Raw genomic sequence first — 12500 nt, forward strand, 5'->3', positions numbered from 1 at the left:
GAGCTCTGAAGTATGCATGTACTGTATGTGTATGTATTGTACTTGGATTGTGTTAATAAAATCCAAAATGTAAAAATAATTCATTCAGCGGCACTCATCCCTCTTATCTAATCTCTCTTATTTTCACTGGAAAAAATTAGTTAGTGGAAATTCTGACAGCCAAAAAAGTTCATTTAGAACCCTGTATATAATATAATATAATAATATAATAATATAATAATATAATATAATATAATAATATAATAATATAATAATATAATATTATAATATAATAATATAATATAATAATATATATAATATAATATAATAATATATATAATATAATATAATAATATAATATAATAATATAATATATATTATATTATTATATAATATAATAATATAACATAATAATATAATATAATAATATATATAATATAATAATATAATATAATATAATATATATTATATATATTATATTATAATATAATATAAGAATATAATATAATAATATAATATAAGAATATAATATAATATAATATAATAATATAATATAATATAAGAATATAATATAATAATATAATAATAAAATATAATATTATAATATAATAATATAATATAATATAAGAATATAATATAATATAATATAATATAATAATATAATATAATAATATAATATTATAATATAATAATATAATATAATATAAGAATATAATATAATAATATAATAATAAAATATAATATTATAATATAATAATATAATATAATAATATAATATAATATAATAATATAATAATAAATATAAGAATATAATATAATATAAGAATATAATATAATATAATATAATATAATATTATAATATAATATTATAATATAATATAATATTATATTATATTATAATATAATATAATATATAATATAATATTATAATATAATAATATTATTATATTATAATATATATAATATAATATTATAATATAATAATATTATTATATTATAATATATATAATATAATATTATAATATAATAATATATATAATACTGTATTTACTGGATATAATAAATAATATAGCTGTTAGCTGTTAGCTGTTAGCTCACTGTGGACCCTCAGGTGTGTGATGACGTCACCGGACGGCGACTGGTCAGCAGGTGAGCAGGTACCCACCATTACGTCATCCTGTCACACTCACAGGGCTGCTGATAAACAGGCTAACTGTTAGCATGTAGCGGCTAGTTGTCGCAGGTCAAAGGTCACGCTGTTTATCACTGACGGTGGAAGCTAATGCTAAGCTAACTAGCATCAAACCCAAAGCTAGCCCGCACCGGCTGCTGAGGTTAGCCCGGGTTAGCCCGGGTTGTGTAATTCATCTTAAGCCAGGTGTTTAAATCACCACCTACACACACACACACACACACACACACACACACACACACACACACACACACACACACACACACACTGACTCGTGGTTAGCATCTGCTAGCCGCCACAGCTAACAGAGTAACAGCGGGCTAACGGGCCTTTATCGGGGGGCTGTCGGTGGGCTGTCGGTGGGCTGTCGGTGGGGACAGGTGATGTGTGCCGGCAGCAGGTGTTCTCTCTACCTGTCCTCTCCGGATTTCTTCTGTTTCTTCCCCATCCTGCGGCGGCGGCGGTGCTCCGGTGCTCCGCTGCTCCGGTTCTCTCTCCGCTGCTCCACACGACGGAGCTCCTCAGACAAAGATCGTCTGCTGAGTGACACCGAGAGGAGGTCTCACTCCGCAGCATACCAGCTGTCGACCGTTTCCATAGGAACCGAATATGTGCAGTCAGTCGTTGTCCAGGAAATTAAAATATGTAGAATAACATTATTATTATAATTATTATTATTATTATTATTATAATCATTATTATTATTATTATTATTATAATCATTATTATTATTATTATTATTATAATCATTATTATAATAATAATAATTATTATTATTATTATAATCATTATTATTATTATTATAATCATTATTATAATAATAATAATAATTATTATTATTATTATTATAATCATTATTATTATTATTATTATTATTATAATCATTATTATTATTATTATTATAATCATTATTATAATAATCATTATTATTATTATTATTATAATTATTATTACTGTTGCTAACTAACGTTAACTAGTTAATGATTGGTGTAGATTAGCTAGCGTTTTGCTATCATTAGCTGTCAAATGTAGAGCCCATGACAGATAAATCAATATAAATACATCTATAATAAATATATCTATATATATATATATATATAATAAATAATTAAAAATATTAAAGGTTGTTTTATTGTCGTAGAATGAAATCCAGGTATAGTTCCCTTTATGCTACTAAAAGTGTCATAAGATCGATTTGTGTGATGAATTGTAACATATAAAATATATCTGTAGGAAATAATATAAATGTATTTGTGAAATAAGATCAGAGTGACTCCTCCTCTTTTTCCCCCTCTAGTTCCCAGCAGCACGCATGGCTCGAATCTGGAGCACAGCGCATGCGTCCTGCGACATGAGCCGTCAGAGGTTGGTGAGACTGTAAATGATCAATAAACAGAGATTGACCTTATTGATCCATTATCACTTATTGTTTTAATGATGATGTAATACCTTTATTTGGAAATATCAGTGCTGTAGCAGAAATATTTATCTGCATTTGAGATTTAAAATATATAATAATAACATTTATTAATTAGTTTCTTGTCTTTCTGTGAAGCTGCTGTTTGAGTGTGAATAAACTTAAAGTGTAAACTGTCAGATAATGAACCAACATAAACATAAAGAGTTGATTTATTATATATGTCTGTGTTATTGATTATAGAGACGACGGTTGACGCTGAGACTGGAAACTCATCAATAATCCCATTTTATTGTTGTTGACGTATTAAAGAGCTAATCAATGTTTACAATAAACATGTTAAGTCAGCTGATGTTCTCTAACTTAAGAAGCATCTCTCAGTCCAGGACAGGAGGGAGTCGACCGAGGTTCTCGGCTGTGATTGGACGTCCAGAAGGATCGATCACAACTTGGACTGATGTGAATATGACATCAGAGCCACGTGATGTTTCCTGCGGCGCCCCCTTCAGGACAAACTGATGTTTATCACTGAACATACGGCTGTAATGACCTCCGCAGCCTCCAGGGGGCGCAGCAGTTTAATGTCAGCCCATTACAGACACCACAGCGTCACACAGGCTGCGCAGTCTGTGCCGCAGCTCGCCGCTCTCGGGCCGCAGCAGCGCAGTAACCGCCGCCGCCGCTCGATGCCCGCAGAACCTCTCGCCGACCAGCACGCCGCTCAGCTCGCCGCTCAGCCGCGGAGGGAGCCAGTCAGCGGGAACGTCCAGCTGGCAGCTATCGATCACGCCGTTCTTCACCTCCATGTGCAGCTGGGCGGAGCTGCGAGCGCGCGAGTGGTCGTCAGTCAGGTGGAGGACAGTCTGGACGCTAAATTTAGGCGTCTTACCAAACGTCCAGTTCCAGTCCCGCAGCTCCGCCGCCACCCGCCCGAGTCCAGGAAACGCCGACTCATCAGCGGGGTCGACGAGGGTCGCCGTGGCGCCGGAGCTGAACTCTGAACATCAGGACACATTAATGGAAACAGCTGGTTAGGTAAGAGTGATGTCACAATGTACTGACACACCCTGCAGTACGTCTCTACATCACTGCAGCCAGGTGAGACAGTAAACAGCATTATTTATCAATGAATTACTAATATACACTGCAGGCCCAATAGAACAACAACAACAACAACAGTAAACACATAAACAAATGTAAATCACTCAGTGTGCAGGTTCTGTTTTTATATACAAATAAACTTTATTGTTTATTGTTTATTGTGATGCTATAATTACTGTGCTGTTGGTCTAATGACAGCAGGATGATGGGATTACACATGATTAAGAGCTGATTGAGAAGCTTTGTTGTTCCCACTGTTTATTGATTGATCAATCACTGATCAATCACTGATCAATCACTGATCAATCTGCCGTTGTATTTCGCTGTAGTTTCACTCTCTGTCCAGCAGAGGTCCTCGTTCACCACAGACGTTTCTACAGGAGCTCGTTTGGAGGGCGAGGGTGAAGCGAGGGGGCCAAACACTGTTTACCTGCATTGTACTGGTTCGCCAGTGCGTCCAGCAGCTCCTCCCACTGCAGCGAGGGGGCGTGGTCCAGCAGGTTGGCGACAGGCGAGGGGACGCTGGGCGTGGCGTTGCTATGGATACCGGGGCAGGAGGGGCGGAGGACGGCGGCGAGGGCGGAGCGGTCAGCGGAGTGCAGCAGAGTGCAGTGATGGTACGACGACTTCCTGCTCAGTCTGGACGCGCTGCCTGTAAACGTAAATAACAACAACAACATCACAAACAACACAAAACAACAACACAGCTGCATGCAGTGCATTCTGGGACATGTACCTGAGATCTTCAAGTGTCCGTTGAGTAAGATGTCGAACCTGTCGGTGGCGTGGACCTGCAGTCCGGGTCGGATCCTCCTCAGAGCGTCTGTGATCACCTTCAGGTTCCTCTGGCGGTCGTACGCCTTCTTGGAGGCGAAGAACGTCAGGTTGAGGTTCCCGAGGTCGTGGAACACGGTCCCGCCGCCGCTGCGCCTGCGGGCCAGAGGGATCCCCGCCCTCCTCATGGCTGCCAGGTCGCACTCGGCCCAGGGGTTCTGGTGGCGCCCGATGACCACGGCCGGCCGGTTCCTCCACAGCAGCAGGACGCCGCGCCGCTCCAGGTCCACGTTGGCGTCGATCCAGTCCTCCAGAGCCAGGTTCTGGTACACGTCGGTGGACCGGGAGCGCAGCACCAGACCTCCTCCGTCACAGGAGGAGGAGCCGGACCCAACACCTGAGCCGCCTCTGAGAAGAGACCACGCCCTCCTGGTGTGTGACATCATGGCGTCACTTCTTCACTTCCACGGCGTCAACATCTGTAAACATCTGTAAACATCTGTAAACATCTGTAAACAAAATAAACAAATCAAACAACAAAACGTTTATTTGTGTACAAGAAGTGCATTGTTTATAATCTAAGAGTTCAGTCTCTACAAATATTATTATTTTATTACGCTGCACCATCATTAGAGCTAACATTTCATCGATTGATTGATTGATTGATTGATTGATTGATTGATTGATTGTGAATGAACCTTTCAGGCTTCCGTCCTTTCCTCAACCCTAATTACTAATAATAATTATTGTGTTTACATTTAGTGGCAACTTCCGGAAACAAAGTATGACGTCACTGACTCATCCCTCTATAAACGTCCTACAGCAGCTAGTTAGCATTAGCATTAGCATTAGTATTAGCTGTAGCTCCGCCTACGTCACGCTGTCATCACCGGAAACCACATGTTGACTTTAACTCGTCACATTTCAACAAACGGCCGTTAACGGACCGTTAATGACGTTAATGACGTTAATGACGTGAATTTAAATAAAGCTGAGGACGGTTGGTCTCGTGCTGACCTGAGCCGGAGGGAGAGCGAGCGCACCGGCGTCAAACTACTTCCGCTCTCAAGCTTCAAAATAAAAGCGACCCGCCAAATGATTTCTGTATTCTGACTAATTAATAATTCTACACATAAATTACACATCGTGAGCTTTTAAGGCGGTAATATCTGATTACTTTAGACCCCAAAATATAAGTAAATGTAGTTTAATTTAATATTATTATTATTATTATTATTATTATATCACTGCACACAATGTAGTTTAATTTAATATTATTATTATAATATCACTGCACACAATGTAGTTTAATTTAATATTATTATTATTATTATTATTATTATATCACTGCACACAATGTAGTTTAATTTAATATTATTATTATTATTATTATTATTATTATATCACTGCACACAATGTAGTTTAATTTAATATTATTATTATAATATCACTGCACACAATGTAGTTTAATTTAATATTATTATTATTATTGTATCACTGCACACAATGTAGTTTAATTTAATATTATTATTATTATTATTATTGTAATATCACTGCACACAATGTAGTTTAATTTAATATTAATATTATTATTACACACAATTATTTAATTTAATATTAATATTATATTAATATTTATATTATTATTATATACACTGCACACAATGTAGTTTAATTTAATATTAATATTATTATTAATATTTATATTATTATTATTATATCACTGCACACAATGTAGTTTATACAGTCCTGTGCTTTCCCAATTATTCAAGAATTATAAACTCTTGCAACCTCAGATGCATCTACATTTTATATCTATTGAGGAATTTATTATAAGAAAAACTGCTGCTCACATCCATATATAAAAAATACTACTCTATATATATCTTTCACATAAAATGCTTTATAATGTCTATAATTTTACAGCAGATATATTATTCTTGTGATTTGTGTAGATAAATTATGATTGGTCCATCTCTCTAAAAACGTTTGTGAAAGCACAATATGTAAAATCAAATATTATTTTTATGTACTTTTCATATCGCTGTCCTGATTGGTTGTATTGATTAAAGACAGATTTTAAAGAATGAATTATTATTTACAGTAATTTAATCGTACATCAACAAAAGCCCTTCTTGTTTTCTTTTATTTTGAAGGGTGCAATCGCTTAAAACCGACACACTTCCGGTTCCTCACTCTTGGCTCTGACCTCGGTCCCACGCTGTAAAGGCGCCGTGCATCGCCGCGAGCTGCCTGACAAAGGTTCCGATGACGAGGGAAAAAAATAATTATAAGTTAAATTAATAAAACAACAATGATGTTATTGGCAGGACAGAGCTTTATTATGTGTCTATAAAAACAAATCCATATATATATATATAAATATATAATATTTATATATATATATATGAATAAAAAGAAAGTATATAAATAGAAAAACATTTACTCTAATAATAACAATACTCTAATTAAAAAGTGGGTGGGGGTTAAGTTACAGTAAATTCACTTCAGTCAGGCTCCATTAATTAGCAAAATCTTACAGATCTCAACATCTTTGTAATTCAGGAAGTTTCGACTGAAGGCAAAAAAACCGAAGAAAGCTTTTAAGAATCTGTTTGATGGCAGTTTTAATGATTATAGGAGATAAAATACACAAAGTTTGACTCTACTGTCCTAACTCTGCATAAAAGAGCTGAGCGCACTGATACTGTCAACATTACCACAGAATACAACAATAAAACTTTATCTAGTTTTTATCTCATTAAACTTTCTGTATTTAGTTATTTTAATTGCACTATAATTACATTTATCTTTGTTGGTTTGAGCTCTTCAGTCTCACCAGCGTCTGAGATCATCATCAGGAGGAAGAAGCAGAGTCTGAAGAGACCGACCAGAGAGAGGAAGAACATGTGACCACATCCTGACACACACACACACACACACACACACACACACACACAGTCAGTCAGTCAGTCAGTCAGTCAGTCGGAGTCGATGATGTTTCAGGTGAGAGGTTTCATTTCATTTAGATTTGATTTAAACTAACTGACGATGTTATCAGTGCTGTTGCTCTCTTTGTATCTACTAACAGTATGTCCTTATGAACTCTGTGTCATTCTACATTTGGAGTTTTATGGTTTAAAAGATGTTAAAGAGGAAATGATAAATAATGTCGCCCACTGTCTGATATCAAATTTATCAAAATGAATTTTTAGTGTTTTGGTGACGACGTCAGTGAAGTTTTTATTAACGACGACTAATTCAGACAAACACAGACGAGAGAATCGGAACATAGAATATCTTTTGTGTTGATTTTTGTGTGAAATTAATCGTCGTTGTCACTTTAAGAGAAGTTTTAATCATCTGGGTGTGAATTCTTAGAAGTGTCCTGGTGTCACACGTTCACACTTACTCATATAGAGCTGCTGTGGTCTGTGCGCTGACAGTAATGACACAGACCCGTTATAGCTCCACTTAATTAACACTCAACTGCAGCCTGAAGCTCAGTAACATCTGTAACATCTGTAACATCTGTAACATCAGTAACATCTGTAACATCTGTAACATCTGTAACATCAGTAACATCTGTAACATCTGTAACATCAGTAACATCTGTAACATCAGTAACATCAGTAACATCTGTAACATCAGTAACATCAGTAACATCTGTAACATCAGTAACATCTGTAACATCTGTAACATCAGTAACATCAGTAACATCTGTAACATCAGTAACATCAGTAACATCTGTAACATCAGTAACATCTGTAACATCAGTAACATCAGTAACATCAGTAACATCTGTAACATCAGTAACATCAGTAACATCTGTAACATCAGTAACATCAGTAACATCAGTAACATCTGTAACATCAGTAACGTCTGTAACATCTGTAACATCACTAACATCTGTAACATCTGTAACATCAGTAACATCTGTAACATCAGTAACATCTGTAACATCTGTAACATCTGTAACATCAGTAACATCAGTAACATCAGTAACATCTGTAACATCAGTAACATCAGTAACATCTGTAACATCTGTAACATCAGTAACATCAGTAACATCAGTAACATCAGTAACACCAGTAACATCTGTAACATCAGTAACATCTGTAACATCTGTAACATCTGTAACATCTGTAACATCTGTAACATCTGTAACAGGATCAGTGAGGCTCATCGCTCGTTTCCTGTCTATTAAAGCTAAAACCAGGTCGCTGTGCTCCACCTGCACCATCAGAGACCGCCATCTGCGACTGACCTTGCGTCCTTTGTGTCGTCCTGCAGATCATCAGATTCACGTGAAGACGGCGCCCAGTTAACGCACACACACACACACACACACACACACACACACACACACACACACACAATCATGCACATGAACACACCTGGACTCAGTGTTAACAGGTGTGTGTGTGCGTGACATCATGTCTGACTTGTGGCCATTTTCCTCGTCCTCTCCCATCATCCATCACTCCTCTCCGTTCATCTCTTCCCCTCCTCCCCTCTCCTCCCCCACGTCAACCGGAAACCATGGAAACCCTCCTCACGCCAAGGTTCTTATTCACGCTCTGATTGGACGAGTTTATGCTTTATTGTTTTATACTTATTAACTTGTTTGTGCACCTCCTCTCCCCCAGGTTCCCTCCTATCACCTCCCTGAGCAACAGGTAACATCTCCTCATCACCTGCCTCCTCCCCAGGTGACCTCCCCTCACTACTCCCACCCTCAGGCAACCTCCCCTTACCCGTGTCCACTCCAGGTAACCTCCCCTCCCATCGTACCTGAGACCCAGGTACCCTCCCCTCACCTCCTCTATCACAACCAGGTAACCTCCCCTAACTGTGTGTCCCAGTACCAGGTATCCTCCCCTCACCTCCCCCCACCCCAGGTATCCTCCCCTTACCATAATCAGCCCCAGATAACGAGCCCTCACCTCCTTCCTCGGGCCCAGGTAACCTCCCCTCATCACCTCCCTCATTCCAATGTCACCTCCCCCCACTTCGCCCCCCACTCCCAGGTGACCTCCCCTCACCTCCTCTCCCCGCTCCAGCACCACTTCTCCAACCAAAATCATGATCCGGGTTTTGATAATCCAGATTGGAGCGGACCTGAACCACCATCTGACCTTTCCTACCTGCTGAAGAGCTACAGTTACTCCTGCCAGGTAAGACAGTCGTCTGTAATGTAGAACCAGAACCAGAACCAGAACCAGAAATCACAGCATTACTGTCTCTCTGTGTCTGATCTGAACCAGAACCAGAACACGGCCCACCTCGACCTCCAGAACCAGAACCAGTTTGGTACTGGAGGTGAACTGGAGAACAGACTGCCCTATAATGCCCACACGCACCTCGGCGGCGGCGGCGGCGTGTACGATCAGGGTGTCGCACCTGGTCCCGTTCAGGACGTCTGGAGGCCTCTGGGGCCAACTCTGTCCCAGCTGCAGTGCTCTCCGCTGGGCTCCACATCCGGAGAGGTCGGCCTCGGCAGATGGAGCTCCATGGAGTTCAGCTCATCGCCTGCTGATGACTCCTCCGGTGTTCAGTTTTTCTACGACGGTTGCCACGACAACAACGCCCCCCAGCCCTTCTGTAGCCCCAATACCCCTGGTCCGAGTCCTCATTACCCGCAGACCCCGACTATATCCAGCCCCGGTCCTCAAATGCATCTCAGGGAAGGGAGACCGGACTTTCACACGTCCAGACAGCTGAGCCGAGACAAAGCCCTCAGCTGCTGCCTGCAGGAGTACGACAGCTACCCTCTGACCTCCGACCCCGGGCAGCAACACCCGCAGCAGGCGAGCCAGCACCTCCTCCAGAGCCAGACTGAGCTGATCCAGGACCAGAAGGGCCTCCTCGACGCCGCCTCGAACTCCAAGAGCTGTTTCCCTCCGCAGGGAAGAGGCCAGGATGTCAGTGGTGCCGCCCAGGCTCCGAGCCTCCCTGCTGGGCGGAGCTGGAAAGAGGAGTGTGGAGGAGGAGGAAGAGGAGGAAGAGGAAGAAGAGGAGGAGGAAACAATCAACCAGACTGGAACTGGGTGTGTTTAAAATCTATTATTAATACTTGTTAATTTTTCAGCAGGTTAATCTGAAGTACATAAACAGGAAGTAGATACCTGAGTAAATAAGTAACATCACAGCATCAATATTGGCTGTATTGATTTATGATTATTGATCTAAATCTGTTCACTTTCAGATGAAACGGCCACAACCTAAAAGCAGCCCTGAGGTTCTCGACTGCAGGTAACCTGACTGAGGATATAATGTATATATATAGATATATAGATATTTATAATAAGTCTGTCTGATTGTTAAAATGATAAAAATACAAAATACAGACGGAGAAGTGTAAAACTGATCTGTGATCAATATTCACAGGAGATAATCTGTCTTTTATCAGCTGTTACTGATGTTATTGAGTATAATATGAAACAGTCACTGATAGAAAAGGTAGGGAACCAGTGGTCTAATGTTTCCACTGTGTGTGTGTGTGTGTGTGTGTGTGTGTGTGTGTGTGTGTGTGTGTAGGCTGCAGTGTACGGTGTGTAAACGGGATTTCAGGAGTCTGCCGGCGTTGAACGGACACATGCGATCCCACAGCGGATCCAGATCAGCTACATGGTTGAACAAGGTCCACACACATTAAAACTGGTTCTCATCACATTGGACTGACTCTTCCTAAGCCCCGCCCCCTTTTGGTCTGTGCTCCAATCACAGCTGAGCCTCTTTCCTCCTTTCCTGTACTTAGATATGCTACGTTAACGTTAATGTTAAAAAGACATTTTGAAGATGGTTAGAAGACAACAGAGACATACAGTCACATCTTAAGTTAGCTAATGTTAGCAGCTAGCTAACTTACATCCATCATCGAGACCTGGAAGGTGTTAATGCTAAGCTAGGCTAACCACGTCCAGACATCCTGTGTGTTTCCCAACATGCTGACCTTCTGTAAAAGGAGCGGGGACAGAGAGAGAAGAGTGTTTGGGCTTTAATGTCTTCTTCTCTGCCTCTTCTTCTTCAGGGTGAGGACTCCTCCCCACTCGTCCCACCCTCCATCTCCATGGTGATGCCCGTCACCGTGCCCGTCCAACCCAGAGCCGCCGCTAAGGTGTGCCGCGGTGGGCCGAGGAGATGCAGTCGCCTCTCTCCACCCAGCGCACGTGCTGTGCTCTACCGCAGCCTGATGCACCTAGAGGAAGAGGAAGAGGAAGCGGTTGCTAAGGGCGACGGGCCTGTAAGCAGTGGCGCCGATGTAGCTGAGGATGGCGTGGTTACCAGGGGTGACGGTGGCGTACACTACACCCCTCCACCCATGCTGTGTCCCCTCAGGGCGGGGCCAGGGTTGTACTGCTCCCTCACCAGCAGGAGGCAGCAGAGAGTGCAGACTGTACAGATCCACAACAGTAAGAATGTTTGATTCATATTTAACTTTACACTCAGGAATCATTATAAACACAACAACATACATCCTAATAACTAATGACTTAAGATTCTCTCTTTTATCTTTTAACTCAACTTAAGCTCTTTAAGCTCAACTGTGATTGGAGCACAGAGCAAAAGGGGGCGGGGCTTAGGAAGGGATCAATAATTACTTAGTGTGAGGGACGACGCTCTGCTGACTGAATAACATCCAGGACACGATGTTAAACTCTGTGTCTCTGATTGGCAGATGGACTCGATGATCTTGTTGCCACGGAGACGGCCTCCCCTCTTCCTGGAACACTAACGACTGGAATCAATACGCCCTACGTAATCAATACGCCGTACGTAATCAATACGCCCTACGTAATCAATACGCCCTACGTAATCAATACGCCCTACGTAATCAATACGCCCTACGTAATCAATACGCCAAATCAAACACACCTGAACTCGCTGTCTGATCACCTGTTCACGCTGAGCTGTCAATCACAGGCGGATCAATGTCGGGCGGGGCTTCCAGGCTGAAGTCCCGCCTCTACGGGCCCAAAGAGATGACCCCTCCGACTCCCACAATGCACTGCTGCTGTGGACACCGTGGGACGA

The 12500-nt window shown here is 40.6% G+C and overlaps 3 protein-coding genes across 13 annotated transcripts in view; 1 reads left to right on the top strand and 2 right to left on the bottom strand.

Annotated features, from left to right (window-relative positions):
* eif5b (eukaryotic translation initiation factor 5B) overlaps positions 1-1729 on the bottom strand; it is a 13033-nt gene extending 11304 nt beyond the window's left edge. Inside the window, exon 1 of the mRNA XM_051427086.1 lies at positions 1585-1729. Coding sequence (XP_051283046.1) covers positions 1585-1619 — 35 coding nt within the window. The 5' untranslated portion in view covers positions 1620-1729. The remainder of the gene's footprint in view (positions 1-1584) is intronic.
* Positions 1730-2853: 1124 nt separating this feature from the next.
* On the bottom strand, positions 2854-5550 carry lipt1 (lipoyltransferase 1). Of its 7 annotated transcripts, none has more exons than XM_051427134.1 (4): positions 5481-5550; positions 4426-4962; positions 4120-4341; positions 2854-3585 (listed from the first exon to the last, which is right to left on the bottom strand). In XM_051427134.1, the coding sequence occupies exons 2-4, from the start codon at positions 4907-4909 to the stop codon at positions 3173-3175; spliced, it is 1119 nt and encodes a 372-aa protein (XP_051283094.1). In that variant the 5' UTR covers positions 4910-4962; positions 5481-5550; the 3' UTR covers positions 2854-3172. The 7 variants fall into 7 exon arrangements, with proteins under 7 accessions (XP_051283094.1, XP_051283093.1, XP_051283096.1 ...); XM_051427133.1 differs by having other exon boundaries at positions 4426-4972; positions 5481-5524; XM_051427136.1 differs by having other exon boundaries at positions 5220-5519.
* Positions 5551-7391: 1841 nt separating this feature from the next.
* Positions 7392-12500, top strand: part of LOC127378360 (transcriptional-regulating factor 1) — an 11014-nt gene continuing 5905 nt past the window's right edge. For 2 of the 5 annotated variants that reach the window (XM_051427091.1, XM_051427094.1), the window contains exons 1-9: positions 7398-7469; positions 8634-9028; positions 9113-9640; positions 9731-10513; positions 10672-10718; positions 11004-11106; positions 11497-11878; positions 12145-12256; positions 12390-12500. The exon at positions 12390-12500 is cut by the window's right edge and continues 29 nt beyond it. In XM_051427091.1, coding sequence (XP_051283051.1) covers positions 8900-9028; positions 9113-9640; positions 9731-10513; positions 10672-10718; positions 11004-11106; positions 11497-11878; positions 12145-12256; positions 12390-12500 — 2195 coding nt within the window. In that variant the 5' untranslated portion in view covers positions 7398-7469; positions 8634-8899. Of the gene's footprint in view, positions 7470-8633; positions 9029-9112; positions 9641-9730; positions 10514-10671; positions 10719-11003; positions 11107-11496; positions 11879-12144; positions 12257-12389 lie in introns of all 5 variants that reach the window. The other 3 variants (XM_051427092.1, XM_051427095.1, XM_051427093.1) reach the window with 3 other exon arrangements.

The sequence above is a fragment of the Dicentrarchus labrax genome, unplaced genomic scaffold (assembly GCF_905237075.1).
Source record: "Dicentrarchus labrax unplaced genomic scaffold, dlabrax2021, whole genome shotgun sequence".
In the NCBI taxonomy this organism is placed as follows: domain Eukaryota; kingdom Metazoa; phylum Chordata; class Actinopteri; family Moronidae; genus Dicentrarchus; species Dicentrarchus labrax.

Coding starts and splice junctions, on each gene's coding strand:
- lipt1 (XM_051427134.1), bottom strand. CDS start 4,909: ATGATGTCACACACCAGGAGGGCGTGGTCTCTTCTCAGAGGCGGCTCA. Junction 4,342..4,425: donor CGGACACTTGAAGATCTCAG/GTACATGTCCCA, acceptor TTACGTTTACAG/GCAGCGCGTCCAGACTGAGC. Junction 3,586..4,119: donor GGCGAACCAGTACAATGCAG/GTAAACAGTGTT, acceptor CCTGATGTTCAG/AGTTCAGCTCCGGCGCCACG.